Consider the following 25162-nt stretch of genomic DNA (forward strand, 5'->3'; position numbering starts at 1 on the left):
ATCTGAGACTTTTTTTTTTTTTTCACGATGCTCTATATACATCTATATATATGTATAAGATCTAGTTGTAAACGCTCCCTAAGACGGATAATGCCTCCAAAATCTAATCAGTTCAATAAAAAGAAGACTAAGCTTTATAATAGTCGGGCAATTCGATCTCAGAATTCTGATAAAGACTTTAAAGATGGGATACTATCGGTTCCACAATTCTTAGCATCGAGAGAATTTGAAATAAAAGCGTTTGAATTATCCCAATTGAATACTAAATATGCTTCATCTACAAGGGTATTTCAAAGTCTTCCGAGGAGCTTGAGAAGGAGGGCAGCATCTCATAATGTAAAGAGAATACCCAAGAGATTAAGAAATAAAGCCATTAGAGAAATGCAAAATTCAATCAATGGAGTACCAGCCAAAAAACACCACCCTAGGGGCCGTGAATTATACAGGTTACGAACTACGAAGAAACTATTAAGGTTGGCATCCAAAATCAATGCACTTAAGTCTGTGCCAACTGCCGAAATCAATGGAAAACTTAAATTAAGACAAAAGATTAAAATTTTGAATGAACAGATAAAAGAATTGGAAGATGGGAAAACTGAAAATTTCAAAGAAAAATTGTCCAATTATGGATCATGTGATAATACTGGAATCAATCAATTAGCACCAAAACCAAGAGGAAAATTAAAGTATAGCCAAAGACAAAGAGAATTTGTCTGGCTTCCAACGCATATTTGGCATGCTAAAAGATTTCATATGATCAAAAAATGGGGATATCAGATACCACTTAAGCCAACTCAGAAATGTTTCAAAGCAATTAGTAGAGCATCTAAATCGGGATGTATCATATATGAAGGATCATTCAATGGAACGATGATTATTGACTTGAAAGATGAAGAATCAATGAAATTGTTAATACAGCAAATCAGTAAATTCAAAAAGAAAGTTCCTGAACAATATTTTCGGGGAAAATCATATGATGACTGGATCTACATCGGAGAAAACAAAATCGGAAAAGGGTTGATATTTGCCGATATGAATACCAAGAAGGTGATGCTTAGGGTCAATCCTTCGTTATATACTGGATTATTTGAGCATGTTGTTGAATTGGTTAAAGGTCAAGGTAATGTTAATGATTGTAGATATTCGATAGGTTCCATTGAAGTACATGGACCTAGATCATTAAATTCACTAAGTCAAATTTTCCATTTTACTGAAGCCAGTGAAATTAAATCGAATTGGATCCAGATAAGTCAGCATAAAGATACTTCGCTAATCCCGGCTGGAACAACTTTTGCATTTAGTATAAAAGATCCAAGGTATTGGAAGCATCCAGTGAATCCACCACCCTCCAACTCCCAAACCAGTTTGATTGAAACTATAAGAGGAAGTAGTCACAATAAGATAATACCAGAAGCCATCAATCAACTATTTGATAATCACCAGCGAGAGATTTCTTATGAGAACCAGAAATCATTGAAGCAATTGGGGAAAGAGTATTCAATGATTAAAGCTACAGATAACTCGATAAGGGATAAGGAAGGGTCGATTCCAATCATGATTACCAAATTAAGCAATGATAATTGGGTTGTTATAATACCCTGGTTTTGGGTTTTACCAATCTGGTATAAATTGAATGAGGTACGAGCAGTTCAAGTTGGCGGGCTTAAACAGATTCATCAAATTAATCTTGAAAACAACAAAAGTAGTTATCCTACTGATTATCCATTTTTAAACCAAGGAATGCTTGAGAATCATTTGATTAGGCAATTGGAGAGAGATGTTTATATGAAGAAACCCAAAAGCAAAAAATCATTTGATGAATATGAATATGGGTTTGTTAATAATTTAAGTTGTGATTGGTATTTTTTAAGTAAATTAAGATATGGATTAATGAATTTGAGTGAAGAGGTGAAGAACAACTTCGAAATCAAATATGCATCTTTTGATGAATTGAATGGACGTAGAGAAATACAAACATTAAGGGACTTATTTGTAATGATACATAAATCAAGAATTGAAAATCCTCAACTAGAAATAACCTCTAATCCTTTAGTTATTTATAATGGGAAAAATGAATTACATCAGAATTTTATCAAGCAGCAGGTTAAAATCGACTATACGAAGGAGAAGTTCCCGGCATTGCCAGTGATTCAAATCAAACTACAATTACAAACCAAAGGTTTTATCACAGATCATGCAAGAATCTATGAATATACCAAAACCCCAACCAATGACCAATTCCAATTTAAAAACTTAATTGGATTCGTCACCAGCGGTGCCTACAACTTGACCTTGGGTAAGCCGAGCGCAGTCGGGTGTGTGAGTGCTGAGTTGGCCAAGGGCCCCATCCTTATTAAGAACGTTGGCTCTTCTAGGTTTCTAGCAGCCAATTGGGAAAAGATTTGATTTTGCAATCATTTCAGCTTATAGAGAAATACACGACCATAAAACTTTTTTTTTTTTTTTTTTTCAGTTTAAGTATTACCCGCCCACCTTCTCGAAAAGTATAAAAATCACTAGAGATCCATAAAAAACGTAGTTTTTTTTAAAACTTTTTGAATCTTCATACTTACCTTGAGATGTTATAAGAGATCAAGAAGTCTTATAACCGTAATCTAGTCTTAGGGACATTGCACAGCGTCTTGCTAGATTATTGCCAACTTTCTCATACCAAACAGATTGCCGGGTTTCTTTAAACATTAGTTTTTAGAAAACTCGACAGCTGGAGGAAGTATGGGTCTTAAAATTTTTGATTTCTTTCAACTTAGTATGAAGTTTATAGTAGATCAATGGTTAGAAATATCTTTTCAACTATTGTGTGATGGAAGTTTTCAGATTTATAAGTTTGGCGATTTATTGATTTGAAAATTGACCTCCGTACATCCGTATGATATGTACGGAAGTTTCTCGGGCATCTTTTTGAGAAAAAAAAAAAAGAAAATCGAAAGTTAAACTGATTTTTGGCCAGGAGAAATATCTCAAGTACAAGACACTAATTGAACATGAGAGCCCTGAGACAAATCTTAAACAAAATCGAATGGATAGTGACCATTTATGATAAGCCGGGAGTCGACAGACTTAAGTTCCGGCCCCAGCATCTCGCAAATGTGCCAACACTAATGCAACAAGGATTCATGGTGAATGGAGGGCCCATCTTCACCGACGAAACCAGAACCAATTTCATTGGATCACATTTCAATATTATTGCTAAGGACAGAAAGGAAATTATTGACACTTTACGAAAAGACATCTATTCACAAGAAGGAATCTGGGATTTCGAGACCATTGTTATCCACCCCCACTCTTCCGTAAAAACACGATAAACATCTTCTTTCAATAGAATGATGGTTCAATTCAGCCCATGTGTATAGGAGCCACACTAAGTATGAATTCACCCACCCTACAATGAAAGGGTACAATATACGTACCGAAAAAGTTACGATGCAAGAAAGCCTTTGGGCTTACGATGTAGCAAATTGACGAGCAAACCCTGTTTGGGCAACAACATCAACAATCTAAAAATAAAAGCCTATCTCTATTCTCTTTGGCTAGTATAATTTCTTTTCAAACTCGTGGTAAGAGCATCTTGAAACTTCCTTATAATGGAACATGACTCTAAGTAAAATTTGATGTAAAAATAACAATGTGACAATCCAACTAATTTGGCTTGTTGTTTTCCTAATCTGGATAAAACAATCTTGTCTCTTTTAGGTTCGCTTGCAGCCGGTTTGCAGTTTGTGACAGGGTTTGCTGGTTGCCGTGGAGTCTTTTGCAGGTTTGGTCTGCGATGCCCACCTCCTTTGCATTCAACTGCAAAAACGATAAGGTGACTAATGAGAGAGGCTTAAAATAGAATGTATAAACAAAGATAATTTCTTTTCTTGTTATGTCTGAAGGAGAATTAGTGGCTATTGTTTGGCAGGCTAGTTTTTCCTTTCTTATTCATTAGATGAAATGTGCTTGAAAAGTATATAAAGAGTAGACATCTGCTATCTTTTCTTTTATTTTTTTTGAAAAGTCATTAATCTATTCACTCGCTTCAAATCCATTAAATATGCAATTTTCTAAAGTTTTAGTTCCATCTGTTTTAGCTTCTGCTGTTGTTGCTTCTAACGTTACTGTCACCACTGACGTTGTTGTTACTGACTACACTACCTACTGTCCAGAACCAACTTCTCTTGTTATTAACAACAAAACTTTAACCATCACCGAAGCCACCACCATCACTGTTACTGGTCCATGTACCATCCCAACCACTTACACTTCTGAAGCTCAATCTTCTACCGTTGCTGCTGAATCTAAATCCGCTTCTAACGGTACTGCTGAAGTTACTACTTACGAAGCCGGTGCTGCTAAAAACTATGCTGGTTCTTTCATTGGTGCTGCTGCTTTAGCTGCTGCTTTATTCTAAGCAACCCCACTAACCTTTATATTGTTACTGGATATCCTATAAATTGTTTTTTTTATTTTATAATTCTTTCGTTTACTTGAATTGAATCGGTAGTGCTGCATTCTGATTTTACTTTATTTAATTTGCACGGTTACTTCAAAGTTTTCTTTCTGCGCAAACCTTCAATTCAGTTTTTTGACTCTTCTGTATTTTTAATTACCATAATTAATTTTTAATATATTCATAATTGAATGTTTTATTGTATTCGGTTTAATTAATGTAAGTAATATCCCTAAAGGTCATTTCAAGAAACTGCGAAATTATGCTCAGAAAACAATAGATTTTTTTACAATGCTGGCTTACACCAGCAAAAGTATCTCCATTATTGCTGTGAATTGAAATTCCGTTTATCTCTGTTCTTATGCCCAATCTTTTAACTGAGATACCAAAAGTCCAATTTAGGTGTTTGTTCCTACTCATTTTAGTCAAATTTTTAGCCAAACATTACATGCAGATAACCGTCTCATACAGAGAAATTTCAAAAAGGGGTGTAATTTCGTTACACTAATTAGATGGTTATCTACACAATATAATATTTTTTTTTTTTTTAGGTATTAAATATATAATAAAGGGTAATAATATATAAATAAAAATGACAACAACTTAATAACAATAATGATGTGGTAATAGTAGTAATAATAATAATAATAATAATAGTAGTAGTAATATACAACTCCATTGAAATTTATGATGATTTTGGATAAACTATTGTACAGTATATATGGCAAAAGGTAAATATCTTAAACTAGGAATATTTTTTTTTTTTCTTTATATTTTTTTGTAATTTTCTATTTTTTTTTGGATGGTTTTTGCTTAATTTTCTTTTATGTACGTCTTACTAATCCTTATAGCTTTTGGTAGACCAAAATGTAAGCAGTCTTGGTGGATTCTTCAACTCCGCCATCTAAGACATCGTTTTTATCCAAGTAGGAAATGGAAGTATCATCAATTCTAATCCATTCGTTATCATTAACCTTACCACCAGACTCATCGGAACTATCGAAAATCGACGATTTACGAAGTACATCACACGTATAATGTCCTCCATCGGTACCAGTACCATGATGGTAAATAACACCGGTTAATTTATAATGTTTTCCAACGTTATCTGGATTGGATTTTTGTATAATTGAAGAATAACATTCTTGAGGAATACTTAAATTATGAGCGTAAGTGATTTTCTTACGTAATTTTTCAATACTCCCAAATCCTCCTAAAGATTTAGTTTCGTCCTTGTTCTCTTTAGTTTCTTGTTGATATGAAAATCTCTTTAAATGGATGATTAAAACTTGAGGCATTTGGTCAAAGAAAGTTTGTTTTCTTGCAATTACTTCTTTATTATGAGATGATTTATAAGGAATACTTTCTGGTTCATTCAATTTTAAGAATGCTTCTTCAACAGTATTAATATTAGAATCAGATATGTCTAATTGAACACATTGAAATGGATCCAAAGTAATTGATTGACTTTCTTTACTTTTTGGTATACTTAAAACACTTCTAAATTGACCTCCAAAGATATTTGAAATTGGAGATGGTTCAATTTCAACAGTTCTTTTGGCACTAATTTTTTTATTACCTGTTCCTACTTCTGACCAACCATCATCATTTTCATCATCACTGATTTCTTCTTTGATTTCTTTATTTGAATCAGCATGTTTTTCAGTATTAGATTTCTTAATAATTTTGATTGCATTTTTAACATGTGCTTTGAACTCATTGTATGCTAATCCATCAGTAATAATCGATTGATAATTATTAATAAATGAATCAATCTGAGAAGTAGTCAAAGAATTAATTGATGAAACAAATTCTTCGTGTAATCCATCTAAAAAGTAACCCAAAAATTCTTCTGCGTCTTCTTGTTGGCCCCATTTTAAATGCTGAAATTTATCATGAGTAATCAAAGACATATAAAAACCTTCAGGTGATAATGACTTACTTCCGCTGCTAGATTTATCATCACTAAGGAAATCTTTGAAGAATTTTAAAGTCAAATCTAATAATGGAGTCGAAGAATTTTGATTTAATGATCCAATGGCTTTTTCATCAATTAATTTCAAAATCTTATTCAATGGTTCGCAATATAATAACACTTGTAAAACAGCATTCATATAACAAATATTCCCAGTATTGGTTAAACCTCTTGGTTTAACTTTAAAAGCTGAATAATTATTGAGATTTGCATAAACTGGATCAAACATTATTTTTAAAATTAAGATTCCCAATGGCTGAGCGGATTCATTATCAATTGTTCTTGTTGGAGTGGCCGAGCTCGAAACATGATCAATTGATGATTGTCGTTGATGGCTGGCTCCAGAAATGGATTTAGGTTTAGTATTAGAAGTAGTTTTTTTAGGGGCACTACTTTGTAAAACTGATGCCCAATTGGTGGTCATAGGTTTATTGGATGCGTCGGAGATGGATTTATTCAAATGACCAGATGATTTTGAAGTATCTTTATTATTAAAAATCAAAGGAGTGTTTTTGAATGATTCAGAATCGGAATTATGATCTATAATTTTTGTATGAATATTATGAATAAGAATATTATAATCACTTTCATGTTCTTTAGAGAATGCTTTGAGTTTTTCATTTTTCGATTTAAATGATTCTATTCTTTCATCGAAAATTTTATTTTGACTTTCTTTGAAATCATTCAAATTTGAATTGAAAAATAATGGAGCCTTTTTAATATTAGATTTGGTAGGTTGTTCAATAACTAGTTTATTAGATTCCTCATTTCTATTTTCGGTTGAGTTTTGAGGATTAGGAGAATGCAAAGAGGGTGTATTAGGTGTTTTTGATTTTGTTATTTTATCGTGAGAATCATCATCATTATCATTATTACTGCCATTATTGTTACTATTACTAATACTTTTGTTATCGTTATCATCATTATTGTCATTATTATTGTCATTACTTTGGTTTGTAGATTTGACACTCCTACTAACATGGTTATTATTATTAGACTTGATACTAGCAGTATCAGTTTTTGGAGATGAATAACCTGATGATGGAGTAGGAGAATATTGATGTTGAGGAAGAGGTGGAGGAGGGTGGGAAGAATATGGTGATTGTGGTACCGGTAGTTGATTCATTTGAGGGCTATATTGATGAGATGGATGTAATTGTGGTGGCTGATAATTTTGGTTTGCAAATCTTGGAGATTTGTTATTATTACCATTGACCATGCCATTTTTATGTTTATGATTTAATTTAGGTCTATGATTCATATTATTATTATAGCCATTTACATGATGGTTTGGTATGAACTGTTGTTGAGGATTGAACTGATTAGTTGGAACTGGATAATAAGGATATTGCTGATATAAACTATAATCAAATTGAGCTTGGGGCACCATAGTATAATAACCTAAATTACTATAGACAAAAGGGTTAGGAGCAGGAGCATTTGGAGGAGGATAGAATGATTGCATGTAAGCTTGGGCCATATGCATAGGCTGTTGATTTATTCTTGGAGATGGTGTTGCTTGACCACTTGGACTGAAAGAAGGAACATCACCACGAAAACGATTAGGTCCAGTGGCACCACTACTATTAGGATGGCTCGAAGAGGAGCCGGACAGTGTCGGATTGGAAGAAGCAGTAGACATGTATGGAAAAGTTAGTCTTAAAAAACCGAAAAAATTAAGTTAAATATAGATATGCTAGTTATGAAATCGAAGACAACCGCTAATAAAAAGTGTGGAAAAAAAAAAAACGGGCGACCCTTGGTCAACAAAGTGTTTAAACGTTAGTTTAATGAAATTAAATGACTTGAAATATAATGGATCTTCTAGGAAAAAGGAGCAAAAACGAAAATAAGGGTTGAAAAATTTATGATGAATTTTTGATTTTTCTCTTTTTCCGGGATTATTGCAACATTAAATCTGATCCAAATGTTGATTGGGTATGTTATTCAGAGGTAAGCTGAACTGAACTACTATGAAAAAACTCAACTAGGTGTTTGAGCGGGAATCAATTACTTGTGAAAAAAAAAAAGGGCCAAACTATTAAAAAAATACGGTCTCGGCTTTTCGACAATTATATTAGTGGATAAGATAATGCTAAAACTGTGGATCCACAAATTGTACGATGTTATGCAGCTATGATGGATGCTTCAATGCAATAGTGACTTCTGGGTAACGATTTAGTCCTGGTATTATAATAAAAGGAATAAATAAGCTGGGTTCAACCTGGTTGATTTTCCTCTTTTTTTCTTCAATTTTTTCTTCAATTTTTTTTTTTTTTTTTTTTTTTTTTTTTTTTTTTCTCACTCAAAAAATTCAGCGTTCAGTGGCCAACACTTCAAGCTAGCAAAAAGTGAAAAATTTTGAGAAAAACGACAAAATGAACGACATTGGGCTGAAAATACACAAACGAACTTAAAGTATGTCAAAGATATCGTTTGTAGTGGTTCTTTCATAGTTAGGGTAGGCTTCGAAGTTGTATAGGAGCATCAAGACCGCTAGTAGGTGGGCGCACAAGGGTAGTTTTTGAAGGTTTTTCATTTCTGGAATTAGGATTTTTTGCAATTTCTGGGTTTCTGGGGAGTCTGGCATCTTGGACATGAGATCAGCCATTGATTTCATGCGATAGTCATTGTGGTAACACAGCTGGTAAACAGTACATGAGCAATACCAGGTTTTCACATCAACGAGGTGTTGGGTTGAAGGGTTCGGTCTGAGTCTTTTGGAGGGCGGCGGCAGCAGCAGCTTGCCGATGGTTGGCTCGAATTTTTGTAAAATCCAATCGTTATTCAATTCCAACCCAATTTGGCGTAATTGATACCTAATATCAAACACTGTGAGTGGTTTCTTCAAGTCTGAGGTCAAAATTGGATCATTAAGCAGATCCCCCTTTAGATTGGGAGTTGGATCAGATACTTTTATGAAAATGGCATTAGAGGAATCCTGAGTTTCGATAAACTTCTTAAGCAACCCACAATCGTCAGGGCCATCACTTAATACAAGTATTTGAATAAGCCTTTCCTGGTACATGGCCAACGCCTCATTGTACATGGATCCATACATAAGGTTAAGCATGATTGATTTGTTAGCATCGAGTTTTATTTTTGCATCTTTTCGCAAACCTCCCGGTAAACCAACTGGTTTATGTAAGCCATCCTGGGCTCCATCTTGGGAAAGCCCAATGAGCTGATCTTTGAGCGACTGTAGCCTTTGCTGGAATATACTTCTGTCATCTGATTGTGGAGAATGGGGTTTCAATTCATCATCTATTCTCTCTAATAGCCGCTCTTCCACAGACTCTCGCGATATCAAATTACATAGAAGCAGCGGGAGAACAGAAAGCAATCCACTGTTAGTGTCGTGATAAGCATCGCCTTTTACTGGGCTGTTTTCTTCTACTGCCATCTATCCTTGTGAAGAAGTAGTGTGATATGTAATTGGTTGCAGAAGAACACCCAAACACACATTGACGCGTTGATGTTTTGATTTTTTTTTTTTTAACATTTCAATATCAGCCTTTGGTTTTATTGGTATTTGTTTTCTTTTCATACACTAAGTCATCTTTACTACTTGTCGGGATTGCCGTATTGAAAAATGAGTGGGTCAGAGCATATTCTGTCAAGTTCCGGGGTTCCAACACAGAATATCTACGAAGCAAGTAAAGATTTTGATTGGGAGAGTTATGTACCTGAAGAATTGAAAATAGACATTTCGGGTCTTGTTGACTCACAGCCAGATAGTTTACCGGTCCTTAGAAGCTTGATATACTATTATAATAAGGATGATGTTTCCAAGAAACGCAAAGTGGCCTCTCCATCTCCAGAAGTTGAAGTTGAAGATACAAATGTCGAACCATCGACCTACAACCTTGAATCGTTTACTATTGATATCAAGGAACCAATTGATTCAGCTCGGGTGATTGAACTGGTTTCCTCTATGTCATTTATGGCGCCGATCCGGAAAAAGCTTGACTTGGTATTCCATGTCATAACTGAAGGGGTTCCAGCATTATCAATTGTAAATCCATCCACCAAAATTCCAGAAATGACCTTGCTTAATTTAAAACAGTCAATTAAGTATTGTGTTCTTTTGCCTATGTTGGGTAACTCAACCTTATCTGATAAAAGGAACACTGGGTTATTATGTTTTTGGATTAATGATAATGCTACCGAATCCCTGAATAACCAACCTATTGTCTGTCAATTCAATTTAGATTTAGTGAAGAAACAATTTATTTCCAAGAAGAAAATTACTGCAGAACAAGAGGAGAAATTACTTCTAAATAATTCTCTTGATTTAACCAATGGTATCAAACCAATCAATGATGAAATAATTAAGTATTTTGAAAATCAATTCACCCTTTGCGGGATGGAATTGAATAATTATTTACCTTCGCCGAAATTGAGTAAAAATCATTGTATGAAAAATACCGATACTGGTATTGCGGTTTCAACACAAGCAAATGGGAAAAATGATTTGGTAATAGTTGAAGCTTATAAAGGATCTAAAGATGGATCATTGGTTTTAATTGGTAATAAACCAAATGAACCAGGTTATTTGATATTTGGTTTTAGAAAACCAATTCTTTTTTACCGATTGGACAAATTGATTAATGTATCTTATAGTAATATTACCAGATTAACATTTAGTATTTTAGTCACCTTTGGTTCTGAAGATTCCTTAGCAAAAGAAACAATTGAATTTGCCATGATTGATCAAGAACATTTTAATATAATAGATGAATTCATGAGTAGTCAAAAAATTGAAAATGATTCATTCAACGAAGATTTAAGAGAAAAAGCTACAAATCCTACAGAAAATACAAATGAAAACGACAAGGATGATTCGAACGACAATAATGCTGATCAACAACAAGCAGCAGATAGCGATGATGAAGAACAAGATGGAACCTACACTGGAGGTGTTGAAGAAGAAGAAGGAAGTGAAGACGAAGACAGCGAAGATGACGAAGAATATGCTTCTAATGCTGAAGAAAGTGATAACGCATCAGAAGAAAGTGGAGACGAAGAGGAAGAAAGTTGAGAGTTAGGTTAAAGTAGTGATCATTTCAATACCTATAATGTATTAGTACAAGTTAATTATGTATCAATAGAAAATATATTAATTTTTTTTTTGTTTTTCTAAAAAAAAAAATACAAATCAAAAGTTTCCCCATTAAAATGGGATAGACTATAGGAGAAGAAACTAAGCGTGTTTATGCAAGACTCATGAATAAATACAAAGATAAATAAATAGTGATTTTTGGAACTGGTATGTTTTTATTTTCTTTCGAAGATTGGTCTAAAGATCGATTCATAATATCAATGGACAATTAATTTACAAGGAGAAGTGAAGTGCGATTATTTGTATGGTTGGCCATATTTATCAAAATAGCTTGATAATAACCCAACTCTCTTTTGTGAAGTAAATCTATTATCAACTTGAGTATCGAGTTCGTGGAAAATGTCATCTTGAGCTCTTTGTTCACGTAAAACTTGTAATCTTCTATTCAAAAGTTCTCTACTTTTATCAATGTAATAATCAGAAATTAAATAACCACCAACAAAAAAACCAATGGAGTATGCATAACCTGGAACTCTTGACCAAGAGGCTGGGAATGACTTACCAATGAGTTGGACTTGCATTCTTCTGGTGACAGCACCAAGGGCACTACTCATAATAAGACCAGCAGCTGAAACCATGTTTAATGATATTTATTTGGTGCTTCAAATTATCTTCAATAACTAATATTAAGCTCTGAAGTAAGTTTTTTTCTTCCCAAGTTTATTGGCTGAACAACAAATTCATCAAAAAAACAGTCGTGCAAGCTCGGGAAAAAAAAAGATCAAACAAGATCCGTACATACTGATAATAAACATGTACGGATGTTTTCGAAGCGGAATTGGACTTTCTCTGCCATACATAAGCACGTATTATGGCGTACTCAATTCCGTGTTAACGTATAAAGACGTTTTGGATTCCTTGAAAGACTGATCTGGTACTTGAGATTATAGCAGAAGAGAGACGATGTCAAAGTATCCCTTGATAAATTTTTTCAAGGGCCACCCCACCAAGACCTTATTACCAAGGGAACAACTTGCTAACGGGTTTAGCAAAGTTTTACTTGAATCAGACTACTCTTCTTACGATGAAGATCCATTGAACCAACCACCATTGACTTATGGGACTGATCCAGGTAACTTGGATGTTAGAAAGACCATTGCAAAATGGAGTGATGTCAAATATGGACGTGAGCACGTTCCAACAGATGCAGAAAGCATCAATTTGACTGGAGGAGCCTCTTATGGGATTGCAAATATTTTAACTTCTGCCACTGACTCTGACATCACTAAACGAGTTTTCGTGGTATCACCCACGTATTATTTGATTAATTTTGCCTTCATCGATGCTGGTTTTGCTGATAAGATAAGTGCGGTTAAAGAAACCCCTGGTGGAGAATATGAGATTGATTTAGATGATTTAGAAGCAAAATTAATTAAGTATAATGAAAATTTAGGTACTGTTGGTGATCAAGAAATCAACATACAAAAAGATCCTACTGGTAGGCCATCAGTCAAAAAGTATCGATTTGTGATCTACCTTGTGCCTACATATTCTAATCCAGGTGGATTGGTGTATTCTTTTAAAACTAGAAGTAAACTTATTGAACTATCGAGAAAATATGATATTTTGATCATTAGTGATGATGTTTATGATTTTTTGAATTATGGGGATGATCAGGATCTAAGTAAAATTCCCAAATTTGTTCAAATTGACCGTGATACCTTACCTGAAAACTTTACTTTTGGGAACACTGTGTCGAATTCCTCTTTTTCCAAATTGATTGCTCCCGGTCTAAGAGTAGGATATCAAGAGACAGTTGGCAAACCATTAGCTTTACAGTTAGCCAGTACTGGTGCAAACAAGTCAGGGGGTACCCCAGGTCAGTTAAACTCTTTCGTTGTTCAAACTTTGATTAATAATGGTGATCTAGATAAGATCATAAATAATTTCAAGGGTATCTACAAAAAACGGGCTCAGGTTTTAATCCAAACCGTTCAAGAATTATTACCAGAAAAGTATACCAGGCTTTACGGAGGTGATGGGGGCTACTTTTTATGGGTTGAAATCAAAGCAGACAACGTTGATACCCGCAAAATCAATAAGCTTTTGGCCGATGAATACAACGTCGTCATACCAGATGGTGATAATTTCGAGGTTAATGGTGATGTAAAGAATTGGGGCCAACATGGCTCAAGACTTTGTGTATCATTATTGAATGAAGATGAAATAAAACAAGGTATACAGAGATGGAGAGAAGTACTTGAACGTGAACATCCAGAATTATTTTAATCAAACTGCTTCTTGTTAGTATAAGTTCATAAAATATGACCATTACTTGATTCATATATTCGGTTTATATTTCAGCGTAGATCTTGGTGTAAACTTTTTTCTATTCTCATGAATTTTCGAAAATAGGCGAAGTGTTATCATCAGATAAACCTGGATATATGATACGTTATATTAATATTCACATACTCTTTGTAGTTTTCAACTTAATTCAGGAAAAGAAGAGATGCTAACCTTTGGATTTCAACAACGCTTTTTCTGCGACAGGCTTGAAAAAAAAAATTTTTTGTGTGGAAGCGAAAAAGAAGGGAATTACCCGCATTTGCGGCAATCCAACGAAAACCCTAATCTAAAGGACCCAGACGATAATTTTGCAATCAAATCAACAGAAAGTTCCCCAACGATGCCTATTTGCTTCAAGGATTCGTGGCTCACTATCGGGAAGCATAAGGTATCGAGGCTTTCCCTATTTTCATATATCATGGACTGGGCGCTATACTTGGCTATACTTATAGGTTTTATGATATATGGAAGTCTAGTTCCACCGGTATACCATGAATTTCTGCTTGAGGATATTAGCTTGATGAATTCATATAAGCCGGAGGGAATGACTTTAGTGCCTATGCCAGTATTGATTCTTATAGCGGTTGTTTTCCCAATGTTGCAAATTATCTTGTGTTCGGTATTGCAAACCAATACCTTACATAGTACCCGGAAAGTATGGGACATTTTTATTGGAATGACAAGTTTATGTGGTGCTATGAGTATCCAACTAATGATGACCTGTATTTTGAAGAATATCTGTGGATTGCCGAGGCCTGATCTTATTTCACGGTGTGATCCAGATTACTCAATTGATTTTGTGAGTGGCCGTTTGGCCACTGTTGATGTTTGTCAATCTCCGGATTTAGTATTGGTGAGTGAAGGATTCAGGAGCTTCCCCAGTGGACATTCGTCCACTGTTTTCTGTGGAATGATACTAGCAAGTTTGAATATTTCCGCCAAACTCCAAATATTTGACTCTCGTGGGGTGTCACTTAAGTTTTTATTAGTGATTATTCCGATAATGATTGCATGTTTTGTTAGCTGTAGCAGGATTAGTGATAATCGGCATTTTTTAAGAGATGTTATAGGAGGACTGGCTATTGGAGCTGGGAGTGCAATTTTTTTTTACCTTCAATACTTCCCCTGGATAACCAAGCTTGAGAATTGCGGTAGGGCATACCCACCTCGAAGGATTGGCGTTTCGGTGTGGTGCAATAACATTGGAGGTTTTTGGAAGATCAATGATAAATTAGACGGAAGTTATCAAGAAAGATGTTTGAATGATGTTAGCATTATTGAACTGATTAAAAAAGTTGATTGTGAGTTTAGTATTGATTCAACCGAGTTTATTCAAACAGATAGGAATATTGAGTATTTCAACAGACTATCTGAAAAATTCAAACATCGGATATTCAATATTTCAAATAAGCAAAGAGCAACAAATACAAATTATGTATAAAAGACGAAATGAATATATTTTATTAGAAAGAAAACTTTTTATAGTACAATGAATTAGGTAAGTTATCTTAGACACTGAAAAGAAAAAATAAAAAAGAATAAGTCATATGTTTAATATTCGAAAGAAGGGAAAGAAACGTAGGAGCTTATTATAATATACCTCTAGCCTTTTTTCTAGCCATTCTAATTTTATCACTTGAGAAGTCCACTTGATCAGCAAAAGAATCAAGCATTGAATTTTGTTCAGAGACTTCATTATTTATTGATTCACCCAATTGACGTTGTCTAGCGATAATTTTTCTTAATTGTTCAACTTCTTGATCCTGATTTTTGTGGACTTGTTGTTGTTGTTGTAATAAGTCATTATTGTTCAAAGAAATGGTATCATTGGTTTCTTGAGGAATATTTCTTGGGTTACCAATAACTCTTTTATTAAATTTATTGTTAGAATCAAAAGAACCCGGGATATTTTTATAACCGTTTGAGCCAAGCAACTCATTTCTATTACTAGTGGCAATATACGAGTTATGGGATAATAATTTATCTTGAAGATTAGACAAATCATTTTCAACTTCTCTTAAAAGTAAAGATCTTCTTTGACATTCGTTATTTGAAATGGAATTATTTTGAATTAATTTTGAAAGAGATAATCGAAGTTTTGATAAATTTGGTTTTATTAATTTATTAACTTTATCTCTAGTTGCTATTTTGGAATTTATTGAATCATCATAATTTTTTGAATATTCATTAATAGTATATTTGAAAAGTCTTAATAACTCTAACCATTTAAATTGATTGATATGGCTGATAGATTTATCATCGATTATAAGATCTCTTTCATTATTAGCATTACCATTCGAAGAAGTTCTGAAAATTTGATCATTAAATTTAAAATTCAAAGGCAATTGTAAAAAATTATGTACAAATGAATTATTTTGTAAATCTCGATCACGTATTAGACTATTAAGAAAAATGGATAATTTTTCTTTACGATCATTGATAACATTTTCATTTCTTGAAGAGGTGAAAATTGATGATTTTGGTGGTAATTGATATGGGAAATCACTAGTATTTATACCTAAATCTGAACTTAATTGATTAACTAATTCATCAAATTCGGAGTATCTTTTTGTAATGGTAAAAGATCTTAATGGAAGTTTAAGAGATACATGGTAGTAAACTACTCCATCGGACAGAATCGAAGTATCGGGTATAGATATGACATCAGCCATTGTTGTAATTTAAATGTTGGAAAAGGTGATATGCTGTAATATTTGAAGAGCAGAGGAAAAAAAAACCCAATGAGAAGGTTTGGTCAGGTGTTAAACTCGTACGCAAGTAATTTTCGCAATTGGGAAAACTAATTAGAGATGAGGAAGAGGAAGAGGAAGAGGAATAGATGATATAAGGTTGAATAAGGTTGGTGAGTGAATAAAGAGGATGGATGAGAATAAAGGAAGAATGGCAAGTAGATAAGAAGCTAAACCGGAATGTAGAGTATATATATATTTTTATAAAGGCGGATGGTATCATGATGGTTTCAACTCGTCAAAGATACCAACACATGCAAACGAATGAGGATAAACACATTACAATACCCTAGGTGGTTAGATTGTTTACATTTATAAATAACCATTGGATGATATTCTATAAGAAGTCGGAAAGTTTCATCAATACAATACAAAAGTTGAGCTCATCGATCAGATTGCGAAGGAAACGCGTTCCCCTAACAAGGATATATTAAGAATTCTTCTATTTGAAACACTCTAGAGTCATCAATATTTGGATATACAATAACCTACTGCAAAAAAAGTGTAAATGTATAAAAGATAATGTTGTGAATGAAAATTCCTTTGCAAAAAAGGAATGCATTCAAGACCAATTAGGATTGAAAGTTCCATTTAAGCATCGAACTAATTAACCGAAATAGCTACATTCCACCGGGGTTGTAAAATAAACAAGAAAACCCTGTACTCTTACCCTGCTGTGCACTATCTAAGAATGAAGGGATGAACGCTGCATCAACTAAAAAACTACTCTAAACAGTTAAATTCATCCCCTTCAGTTAAAGCAGAGATCGGTGATATTGGTATATTGTTAATTAGTTAGAAAAAGCACGTTCTTTTCAATCTTATTGGACGATCGTGGTATTGTTACCACTCGAAACAAAGCTTCTAGCCCAGGGTTCCTCGTTTGTTCGCTATCAAAACACCATTAGTCGATATTTGCTTGTTTACCCTGAAATATCACCACTATTGTCTCCATTTTTGTCTCATGAGCTGGTTATCTTATCAGTTTCAGTCTTTGCAGAGTGATTTTTTGGTGCTGGTGTGCGGGTGTACGGGTGCCATTTTTTCTCCAGGATTGCTAAAAAATGATGCAACAAAGATCCAGATTGATAGCTACTACTCCAATACAAGCCATGACAGAACAGGAACAAGATACAGTTCACGATCGTGAGCAGCCAAGTGACGTTTCCTCTTCATCTGAAGAAGACCCTTTGTTGAACCATAGACACGGCGGAAGGGGCCGCGACTATGTGGACCCTGATGATCCTATAGTGTCCCCATTGAACTTGTATAAGATTCAATTACTTCGTTATGGGTTGATACTTGTTTTGCTTTTCAATGCTTTATTGTTTCTTGGGTTTTTTGTCACTGATTTTGTTGCAATTCCAGGGTTTAATAACCGGGGGAAATCCTTCTTGGAACTTGATTTGGTTGTACTAAATATCTTGACTGACGTTCTAACATTATGGTGTTTTATAGTACCGGCGTATTATGAAAGACTATTAGGATATTTGAGTTTGGGGTTGGTGGTGATTGATTTCATTGTGGTGTTCACCGTACCGTATTTGAGGGATCAAGAAGGACTTATTGGGAACTTTTTGTTTATATGGACAATTCTTAATATTATAATTAATTGTTTTGCTGATTATTGGGTTGAGCAATCTAAAAAACATCAAGAGATTAAATACACTGGTCGAATTGAAAGTAGGAGATCGATATTTGAATTACTGGTAATGTTTGTTAAGGTATTAAGTAAATTGGTACTATTATTAATCCTATGGAATATCAGTTTAACTATTTGGCTTACCGCGTTTGATACTCACGAAAAACCATGGGGTCAGTTAATTAGTGTAAATGAAGATAATTTCAAAGTCCATCTTTCCTGCTACGGAGATGTCACTAATGAAAAGGAATCAAAACAACCAATTTTATTATTGGAAGGTGGACAACTAACGTCTTCAGAACAATTCCAAGAATGGGTTGAAGAATTATATCACTTGAACAAAATTGAAAGATATTGTATTTGGGATAGACCCGGTTATGGTTTCAGTGACAGTGCTCCTTCTCCTACGTCCATTGGAATAATCACCGAATACTTGATTGAAGCATTAAAACATGCCGGGGTAGATGGTCCCTTCAGTGTGGTTGGTTTTGACAGCGGCGGCTTATACTCCAGAATGTTTGTTCTGAGAAATCCCGGTAAAATTCATCTGATGCTACTAGTTGATAGTTGGCATGAGGATTTACTCAAACACAACCCTTTTGGTGGCTCAAATCGTAAGAACGAAAATAAACGTACCTTCAAGAATGTGTTGGAATTCCTAGACACCAAAACGGGCATTGCCCTATGGTTCAAAGGTTTAGTATCTCCTTTAGGCATCATCAAAAACTTCCATTGGTTTTTCCATCCAAGGAAACATTCCTCCAATAATCGAATCTTTGGTAATGACATGATTTATAGCTCGAAATATTTACGGGCAAGATTGCAAGAACAGGTCACTGCGTCCATCTTGTCCTACAATGAAATAATCGGAAGCGATATTCATAATATCCCCGTCAGTGTCATTAGTTCTGATTTCATGATCAAAAACTCTCTCAATTGGGGGAAATGGCAGAGAGATCTTACTAAACTTAGTGAAAATACCATTGAATGGGTAGTGGCAGAAAACAGTAACCATCGAATTTGGGAAAGTCCAAAGGGTAGAACCCAATTACAACAACTCTTGTTACGTTTAGTTAGTGAAAAATCAAACTACATCTAAAATTAGCTGGTTGCAAGTATGGCTGGTCGCTCATTCTGCCCATTGCCGCGGGCCACCAGTGCTACTAGCCCATCCACCGGTGTCTCTGACTTACAGGTATCACCTCTTGACAATATACACTGGCCCACCCATACTACTTGTAGTGCTGTAGCCGTAATCAACCTTGTACTAAACAACTTCCCCTAAATAGTAATTAAAGCTGGAAATTAAAATCTTCATACAAAACGAAAATAAAAAAATTAAAAAAGAAGCAAAAAAAAAAAAAAAAAAATACAAAAAAAAAAAAAAAAAAAACAAAAAAAAAAAAAAAAAATGTGGATAACATAATCTATCGATTCAATACTCTTTTTCCTTCAAATTAGTTATACGTTCCCTTGTGACTGCTATATTTTCCTTTAGGTCGACATCAGTGTTGCTAGAGGGTATCTCGACAGGTATAGTAGTAGATTGAGATTGATAATCCTACACAAATTGGTGTTACCCACAAGTTTGCCAATCCCAGCGTCTAAATCGAATTGCAAGAAAAGAGAGTTCGTTATCGCTTTTGGTGGATTGAAGATTACCCATAAGTCCAATCAGTGCTTCTCTTTATCTTTAACGTACATTGGCGTCCTCGATCGGTTCCTTTTTGGTGTGTTGTAACAGCTTGCTGGTGCTATTAATATATTCACGACCTTTTCACGATTTTTTTTTCTTCGTTCCAACTTTGATAATCCCCCTTTTCTGTTACGCATTCAATAGGTGGTCTATTCAGATAAACATCTTGACTTTTGCCCTGAACTGTTTCCATCAACGGTGGGTTTTGTTACTAGTTCAAAGTTATTGTTAACTCCTCAGATTCACGGTAATTGTTTTTTTTTTTGTTTTTCTGTCTTTATTGTTTTTTTGTTTTTTCCTTCGGTTCTCTTGTTTTTCGTTCTCCCTCTGAGGTCGTTAGGTCCATCGATTCACATCACAACGCTCATCCAAGGACTGAATTCGAACAAAAAAAAGCATAGTAATTTAATTGATTAGTTTTTCTGTTTTTCTTTGTTTTTTTCTTTTGTTTTCTGGATTAAGTTCATCATGTCAAACGAAAACGCAAAAGATATTGTTAATCAGCCATACCCGGTTAGATCAGTGTCAAAATCAAATAGATCTACTCCATTGAGTTCCCCTCCCACCAGTTTCCCTTCTTCTCCTGCAATCAACCCTAATTCAGCTAGCACTGCACCAACTTCTTTTTCTAATGGCTCTGCTGCATACTCGAACGCTAATCAACCGGAAGATAAATCACCATCTACTTTACCAAGAGCTAATGGCCGTCCCTTGGACTCAGCCCAGCCAATTGTCAATGGCTCGAGTGGTGTTACCAATGTTTTAAATAATGCAAACCGAGACGTTTCTACGTCAAGTAATGCCACAGTTACCCTTAACACCGTCATTCCAAATTCATCCCAACAACAACCCCAAACTCAAAATACGTCAAACTCAAACCAAAATCCTTCGAATCAGTCAAATCAATCCACAACCTCCCAAACGCCACCCACAAGAAGATCCTCGTTTGGGCTTAATTTTCTTAGCTCGTTTACAAATTCAATCAGACCAAGTCTTCAATCCTCGGGCTCAAGCTCAAATACTCATGTTGCTCCTACTACCTCAAATACTAATCGTCCAGCATCCCCAACTCGTGAAAACCCCAATCTGTTCATGTCTAATAGTCCTACTATTGCCAACTTGCATAATTATACTTCTACAACCGCCGTAACTTACGCTAATGAAAATAATATTGATCCTATTAATGAAAATATAAACGATCACACTGTCACTCCTGATTCTCATAATCCAACTACCGGCTCTGCTTTTGGATCCGAAACTAATCTTCAAAATGGGTCTCATCTAAGTGACAATGATAATGCATTGAATAATGATATTTTAAATTCAAATGCTTTAAACTACCATAATCCTGTTAATGATGCCCTTGACGAACCCAATGTTGTAACCTTACCGGAAAACTCTGATGACCCACTCTTATCGAATCAAAATGCTCAAACTACGTCGAACCTAAACAATAACAATAATAACGGATTGGATAAAGATGGTTGTTATTCAGTTAGACTAACTCCTTTAATTGACCACTCTTCTGCCACATCAGGCCTTTATTTTGCTCCAGTTATTAGAAAAATTAAACCAAGTAATAATATTTCAATTGGTAGGTATACTGAGAAAAATAAACTGGCTGCTCATGCTCCTCAGGGTTCATCTGCTCCAATAGTTTTCAAATCTAAAGTTGTCTCCAGAACCCATGCATTATTTCAATGTAACGAAGATGGTCAATGGTTCTTAAAAGATTGTAAATCTTCGTCAGGTACCTTTTTAAATCATATTCGTTTAAGTCCGGCATCACTGGAGTCTACATTAATGCCATTAATTGATGGTGACATAATTCAGTTGGGTATGGATTACAGAGGTGGGATTGAAGAGGTTTATAGATGTGTTAAAATGAGATGTGAATTCAATAAGAGTTGGCAACGTAAAGTCAACCAATTTAACTTGGAAATTCATCAAAAATTGAAAAACTTACATCTTGGTAATAGTACTGGTGATTCGGTTGATAATAACCCAATCGGTGATGCGCTTAATAATGCCAGTAAAGATGAATTATCAGAATGTGCTATATGCTTACTTAAATTGGAGCCTTGTCAAGCTTTATTCATAAGTCCATGTTCACATTCGTGGCATTACAAATGTATAAGACCAATTATTATTAAGAGTTATCCCCAATTTTACTGTCCTAATTGTCGTTCAATGTGTGATTTAGAAACTGATATCGAGGATGATGATTAATGCTTCACTCACTCACTGCACATGATTATATTAATGTATAGCACTTTTATTTCATTTTAACCAGTTATTGGTCATAATTATATTTCATTTCATTGCGTTCCTTTGCTCTTGTTTATTCTTTCTCTCTTTTTTTTTTCAACTTCATTTCACACTTCATTCGATACATATTTACATACGTTATTTTTGTCACGATAAGTTATATTATTCAAAGTAGAAATAAATTCACCTGTCAAAGGCGTTGAGCATGATTTCGTTAGATGAGAATTAAAAAGAAACTAAAGAAGAATAAAGAATAATGGGAAAAGAATTATTATGAAAGTAATATTTAAAAAACAGAGATTAGGCTTTTTCAGTTTCAACGACTTCATTGTGTTGAACCATCATATTTTTGATACCTTCGTCACCCAATTTTTCCATCATGTCACCAGTATCAAAGACATTAACTTGAGTTTTCTTAAACTTTCTTGCTGGGACACCAGTATTAAATAAAATATCTAATTCAGCAAAGGTTCTATTCTTAGTTTCAGGTAAATCGAACCAACAATAAATAGCACAGAAGAAAGCAAAGCCTGACCAGAAAAACCCAGTTTTAGCTTTCCAATTCCAAGCGGTTGGATTCAACATGTAGGGACTAATGATTGAAGTAACAATACCAGCAATATTATAAGTATTTCTAGCTAAAATGATAGTTTTAGTTCTTAATCTAGCGGTAGGCATTTCTGCTACCAAACAATAACAAATAGGGCCAATCGTTAAATCATAGACAAAAGTGAATATAAGTAATAAAGAACCAATACCCCAAGAAGCATTTGGATCAGAAGAGCAACCAAGCCCACCAACAATTACAAGAATGGTGAACATAGCACATAAACCGTAGAAATAAATTGAGAAACGACCAACTTTTTGACTTAAGAACCAAGAACCAACGGTACCAATAAGACCTAAAACGTATTGGATGATTGAAAAGGTAAAACTCATATTGGTAGATAAACCCGCTTGAATATAGAAGTAGGTAGAATAACCCATTAAAGAAGCACCAGTGATTGATTGGGTTAACCAAACCATACAAGCGATTCTGGTTCTTCTAAAATCAGATCCTTTAAAACAATCAGCGTAACTAGCACTATTTCTTTGTTTAAATAATTCTTCTTCTTTATAAGTCATTTGCATTTTTTCAACCATTGCAGTTGCTAATAAATCTTTTGAAGGTAAATGTTCATTTTCAGTTAATAATCTAGTTAAACTATGTTTAGCTTCTTTCAATTTACCCTTTTTAACTAACCACCAAGGAGATTCTGGAGCCAAGTAAATACCAATCATAATTGGAACTGGCCAAGCCCATTGAATAGCAAAGGGGATCTTATAAGCCGATTCGCTTGAAGAACCAACAAAACCTCTCAAGATACCCGAGGAGATCAACTGACCGAAAACCCAACACATATTAACATAAGTAGTTAAATAAATTCTAAGAACCAAGGGACAAATTTCTGCAGCATAACTAAGAGTTAAAGTTTGGAAGAAACCATAAGGAATAGAAACAAGAATATAACCGGTTAATAAAACAGCACGAGCAGTATAAGGGGTTTCAATGTAAGAAGAGAAGAAAATGACAAATATAAAAGCCGTCAAGGCAATAAGAGCATTAATCAAAGTTTTACGATAACCGATTCGATCAGCCATTATACCGGCTAAATATAAACCAAGAACCTCACCACAATAGATAGCCATGGAAATGGAAGTTTGCCATTTAGTTGGAACTTCGTAAGAGTCTGACTCCGGGTAGTATTCTCCATATTTCTTGGTGAAAGCTGGGAAACCATAGAAAGAGTTGATAAGATTAGTATCGTAACCTTCCATAATCAAGGCCGTTGATAAAACCACCGACCAAAAAGCAGCTTTGGGGAACGTTTTAATCCCTTCGGCCAAAGACATATGTTTTTCTTTACTATCGGTATCTCTAGCGTTATTAGACATATCCAAAAACTTGGAAATGTAATCGTTCATTTCTGAATCAACCGAGTCATCGGTAGCCTTCTTGGTTAAAGGCTCTGAGATCTGGGTAACAACCTCTTGTTGCTTAACATCTTCAACAAATTCGGTAACCATCTTGACTATGAAATTATAAGACGATATTGAATGGGAAAACAAAACCCATTACAAAACAACGTTGTTTCCATCGCTATTTATATGATCTGAAGAAGCCATTGGGTCGAGGGGGAAAGCCTCCATAAGACCCACTAAAAATACCCACTAAAAATAATCAAGCTCATCAATTAAAATCAGCTTTTTCGGTAATGTCATAAAAAATACGAATGGTTTACGGGAAATTTTCTTTGATTACCCCAGATTTCGAGCATTTCTTAATCTATTGTTCCTATTATACTCCCATTAATTATACTTTAACCATACTTACTGTCCATTAACATCAATTAACTATCCTCCATTACTATACTCATTCATACTCCATTAATACTCCATTAACATCTATACCCTGTTCTGTCATAGCAGTAGTCGAAACGAGGCGCTCGGGCAATAAGTCGTTGATTTTTAGATGCAAAATGGCTTTTTTCCTTTTGTTCCCAGAGATCTGGAGGAGAGGAGGGGCTTTTTCCTTTTTTTTTCTGTTTTTTTTTCTGTTTTTTTTTGGTTTTGGGGGTGTTTTGGGTGCTAACTGCGGAAAGTATCAACTCGCGAGTATTTGCGCGAGGACGAGCAGGCCAACGGTCCTTGCCAGGGCCAAGGCCCTTGCTGGGGCCAAGGCTGTTGGGCAGTTAAGGCAGGCCAGCAAGCTTGGTGGTGGCCCGTTCGGGGAATAAAAGATCAGGATGCCAAAGCCGGTCCCCCACGATTCGGAATTTCTTCAGTCTTTGCGTTTTTGCAACTATTCCACCGACTCACTTACAGTATACGAGTATACAATGTAAGTTTAGTACTGTGGTATAGTAAGTAAGTACAGTAGTACAGTAAGTAAGTAAGTAAGTAAGTACGTAAGTAAGTAAGTAAGTAAGT

General features: G+C 34.7%; 14 protein-coding genes across 14 annotated transcripts; 9 read left to right on the forward strand and 5 right to left on the reverse strand.

Annotated features, from left to right (window-relative positions):
- Positions 1 to 90: 90 nt before the first annotated feature.
- On the forward strand, positions 91 to 2406 carry HYPBUDRAFT_156576 (ribonuclease P/MRP protein subunit; the record flags this gene model as incomplete). Its single annotated transcript, XM_020222216.1, has 1 exon — positions 91 to 2406. One exon carries the CDS (start codon positions 91 to 93, stop codon positions 2404 to 2406), a length of 2316 nt encoding a protein of 771 aa, XP_020076917.1.
- Positions 2407 to 2587: 181 nt separating this feature from the next.
- On the forward strand, positions 2588 to 3527 carry HYPBUDRAFT_152611 (uncharacterized protein). The gene has a single exon (XM_020221110.1). It carries the CDS (start codon positions 3003 to 3005, stop codon positions 3321 to 3323), a length of 321 nt encoding a protein of 106 aa, XP_020076918.1. The 5' UTR covers positions 2588 to 3002; the 3' UTR covers positions 3324 to 3527.
- Positions 3528 to 3926: 399 nt separating this feature from the next.
- PGA48 (Pga48p) lies at positions 3927 to 4658 on the forward strand. The gene has a single exon (XM_020223000.1). The coding sequence runs from the start codon at positions 4055 to 4057 to the stop codon at positions 4409 to 4411; it is 357 nt and encodes a 118-aa protein (XP_020076919.1). The 5' UTR covers positions 3927 to 4054; the 3' UTR covers positions 4412 to 4658.
- A 572-nt stretch (positions 4659 to 5230) lies between these two features.
- On the reverse strand, positions 5231 to 8313 carry HYPBUDRAFT_122778 (mRNA-binding ubiquitin-specific protease). Its single transcript, XM_020219294.1, has 2 exons — positions 7374 to 8313; positions 5231 to 7172 (listed from the first exon to the last, which is right to left on the reverse strand). The coding sequence occupies exons 1-2, from the start codon at positions 8065 to 8067 to the stop codon at positions 5296 to 5298; spliced, it is 2571 nt and encodes an 856-aa protein (XP_020076920.1). The 5' UTR covers positions 8068 to 8313; the 3' UTR covers positions 5231 to 5295.
- A 506-nt stretch (positions 8314 to 8819) lies between these two features.
- On the reverse strand, positions 8820 to 9839 carry HYPBUDRAFT_152612 (uncharacterized protein). Its single transcript, XM_020221111.1, has one exon. It carries the CDS (start codon positions 9826 to 9828, stop codon positions 8839 to 8841), a length of 990 nt encoding a protein of 329 aa, XP_020076921.1. The 5' UTR covers positions 9829 to 9839; the 3' UTR covers positions 8820 to 8838.
- A 178-nt stretch (positions 9840 to 10017) lies between these two features.
- Positions 10018 to 11466, forward strand: HYPBUDRAFT_107968 (uncharacterized protein; the record flags this gene model as incomplete). Its single annotated transcript, XM_020218602.1, has 1 exon — positions 10018 to 11466. The coding sequence occupies one exon, from the start codon at positions 10018 to 10020 to the stop codon at positions 11464 to 11466; it is 1449 nt and encodes a 482-aa protein (XP_020076922.1).
- A 232-nt stretch (positions 11467 to 11698) lies between these two features.
- Positions 11699 to 12131, reverse strand: HYPBUDRAFT_152615 (uncharacterized protein). The gene has a single exon (XM_020221112.1). The coding sequence runs from the start codon at positions 12123 to 12125 to the stop codon at positions 11784 to 11786; it is 342 nt and encodes a 113-aa protein (XP_020076923.1). The 5' UTR covers positions 12126 to 12131; the 3' UTR covers positions 11699 to 11783.
- Positions 12132 to 12360: 229 nt separating this feature from the next.
- On the forward strand, positions 12361 to 13851 carry HYPBUDRAFT_152616 (2-aminoadipate transaminase). Its single transcript, XM_020221113.1, has one exon. It carries the CDS (start codon positions 12451 to 12453, stop codon positions 13774 to 13776), a length of 1326 nt encoding a protein of 441 aa, XP_020076924.1. The 5' UTR covers positions 12361 to 12450; the 3' UTR covers positions 13777 to 13851.
- A 325-nt stretch (positions 13852 to 14176) lies between these two features.
- On the forward strand, positions 14177 to 15277 carry HYPBUDRAFT_108255 (uncharacterized protein; the record flags this gene model as incomplete). The annotated part of the gene is made up of 1 exon (XM_020218620.1): positions 14177 to 15277. The coding sequence occupies one exon, from the start codon at positions 14177 to 14179 to the stop codon at positions 15275 to 15277; it is 1101 nt and encodes a 366-aa protein (XP_020076925.1).
- A 148-nt stretch (positions 15278 to 15425) lies between these two features.
- HYPBUDRAFT_108721 (uncharacterized protein) lies at positions 15426 to 16508 on the reverse strand (the record flags this gene model as incomplete). Its single annotated transcript, XM_020218654.1, has 2 exons — positions 15426 to 15702; positions 15799 to 16508. 2 exons carry the CDS (start codon positions 16506 to 16508, stop codon positions 15426 to 15428), a joined length of 987 nt encoding a protein of 328 aa, XP_020076926.1.
- Positions 16509 to 17698: 1190 nt separating this feature from the next.
- Positions 17699 to 19327, forward strand: HYPBUDRAFT_106642 (uncharacterized protein; the record flags this gene model as incomplete). Its single annotated transcript, XM_020218501.1, has 1 exon — positions 17699 to 19327. One exon carries the CDS (start codon positions 17699 to 17701, stop codon positions 19325 to 19327), a length of 1629 nt encoding a protein of 542 aa, XP_020076927.1.
- A 1428-nt stretch (positions 19328 to 20755) lies between these two features.
- Positions 20756 to 22153, forward strand: HYPBUDRAFT_99513 (ubiquitin-conjugating protein; the record flags this gene model as incomplete). The annotated part of the gene is made up of 3 exons (XM_020224035.2): positions 20756 to 21209; positions 21405 to 21908; positions 21963 to 22153. Coding segments are annotated over 3 exons (1149 nt in total), but the record flags the coding sequence as incomplete, so codon positions are not given.
- A 188-nt stretch (positions 22154 to 22341) lies between these two features.
- HYPBUDRAFT_152619 (sugar transporter) lies at positions 22342 to 24398 on the reverse strand. The gene has a single exon (XM_020221114.1). The coding sequence runs from the start codon at positions 24257 to 24259 to the stop codon at positions 22493 to 22495; it is 1767 nt and encodes a 588-aa protein (XP_020076929.1). The 5' UTR covers positions 24260 to 24398; the 3' UTR covers positions 22342 to 22492.
- Positions 24399 to 24518: 120 nt separating this feature from the next.
- Positions 24519 to 25032, forward strand: HYPBUDRAFT_199691 (uncharacterized protein). Its single transcript, XM_020223001.1, has one exon. The coding sequence runs from the start codon at positions 24712 to 24714 to the stop codon at positions 24967 to 24969; it is 258 nt and encodes an 85-aa protein (XP_020076930.1). The 5' UTR covers positions 24519 to 24711; the 3' UTR covers positions 24970 to 25032.
- The last annotated feature ends 130 nt before the right edge of the window (positions 25033 to 25162 follow it).

The sequence above is a fragment of the Hyphopichia burtonii genome (genome assembly GCF_001661395.1).
Source record: "Hyphopichia burtonii NRRL Y-1933 unplaced genomic scaffold HYPBUscaffold_3, whole genome shotgun sequence".
Lineage (NCBI taxonomy): Eukaryota > Fungi > Ascomycota > Pichiomycetes > Serinales > Debaryomycetaceae > Hyphopichia > Hyphopichia burtonii.

What these genes read in the sequence shown, in the direction of transcription:
- HYPBUDRAFT_152619 (XM_020221114.1), bottom strand. Translation starts at nt 24,259, where the DNA reads ATGGTTACCGAATTTGTTGAAGATGTTAAGCAACAAGAGGTTGTTACC.
- HYPBUDRAFT_152615 (XM_020221112.1), bottom strand. Translation starts at nt 12,125, where the DNA reads ATGGTTTCAGCTGCTGGTCTTATTATGAGTAGTGCCCTTGGTGCTGTC.
- PGA48 (XM_020223000.1), top strand. Translation starts at nt 4,055, where the DNA reads ATGCAATTTTCTAAAGTTTTAGTTCCATCTGTTTTAGCTTCTGCTGTT.
- HYPBUDRAFT_122778 (XM_020219294.1), bottom strand. Translation starts at nt 8,067, where the DNA reads ATGTCTACTGCTTCTTCCAATCCGACACTGTCCGGCTCCTCTTCGAGC. An exon ending in TGTCAAATCTACAAACCAAA is followed by an intron (nt 7,173 to 7,373) that starts GTAATGACAATA and finishes CTAATAAACTAG; the next exon opens with TTATTGAACAACCTACCAAA.
- HYPBUDRAFT_152611 (XM_020221110.1), top strand. Translation starts at nt 3,003, where the DNA reads ATGAGAGCCCTGAGACAAATCTTAAACAAAATCGAATGGATAGTGACC.
- HYPBUDRAFT_152616 (XM_020221113.1), top strand. Translation starts at nt 12,451, where the DNA reads ATGTCAAAGTATCCCTTGATAAATTTTTTCAAGGGCCACCCCACCAAG.
- HYPBUDRAFT_199691 (XM_020223001.1), top strand. Translation starts at nt 24,712, where the DNA reads ATGGCTTTTTTCCTTTTGTTCCCAGAGATCTGGAGGAGAGGAGGGGCT.
- HYPBUDRAFT_152612 (XM_020221111.1), bottom strand. Translation starts at nt 9,828, where the DNA reads ATGGCAGTAGAAGAAAACAGCCCAGTAAAAGGCGATGCTTATCACGAC.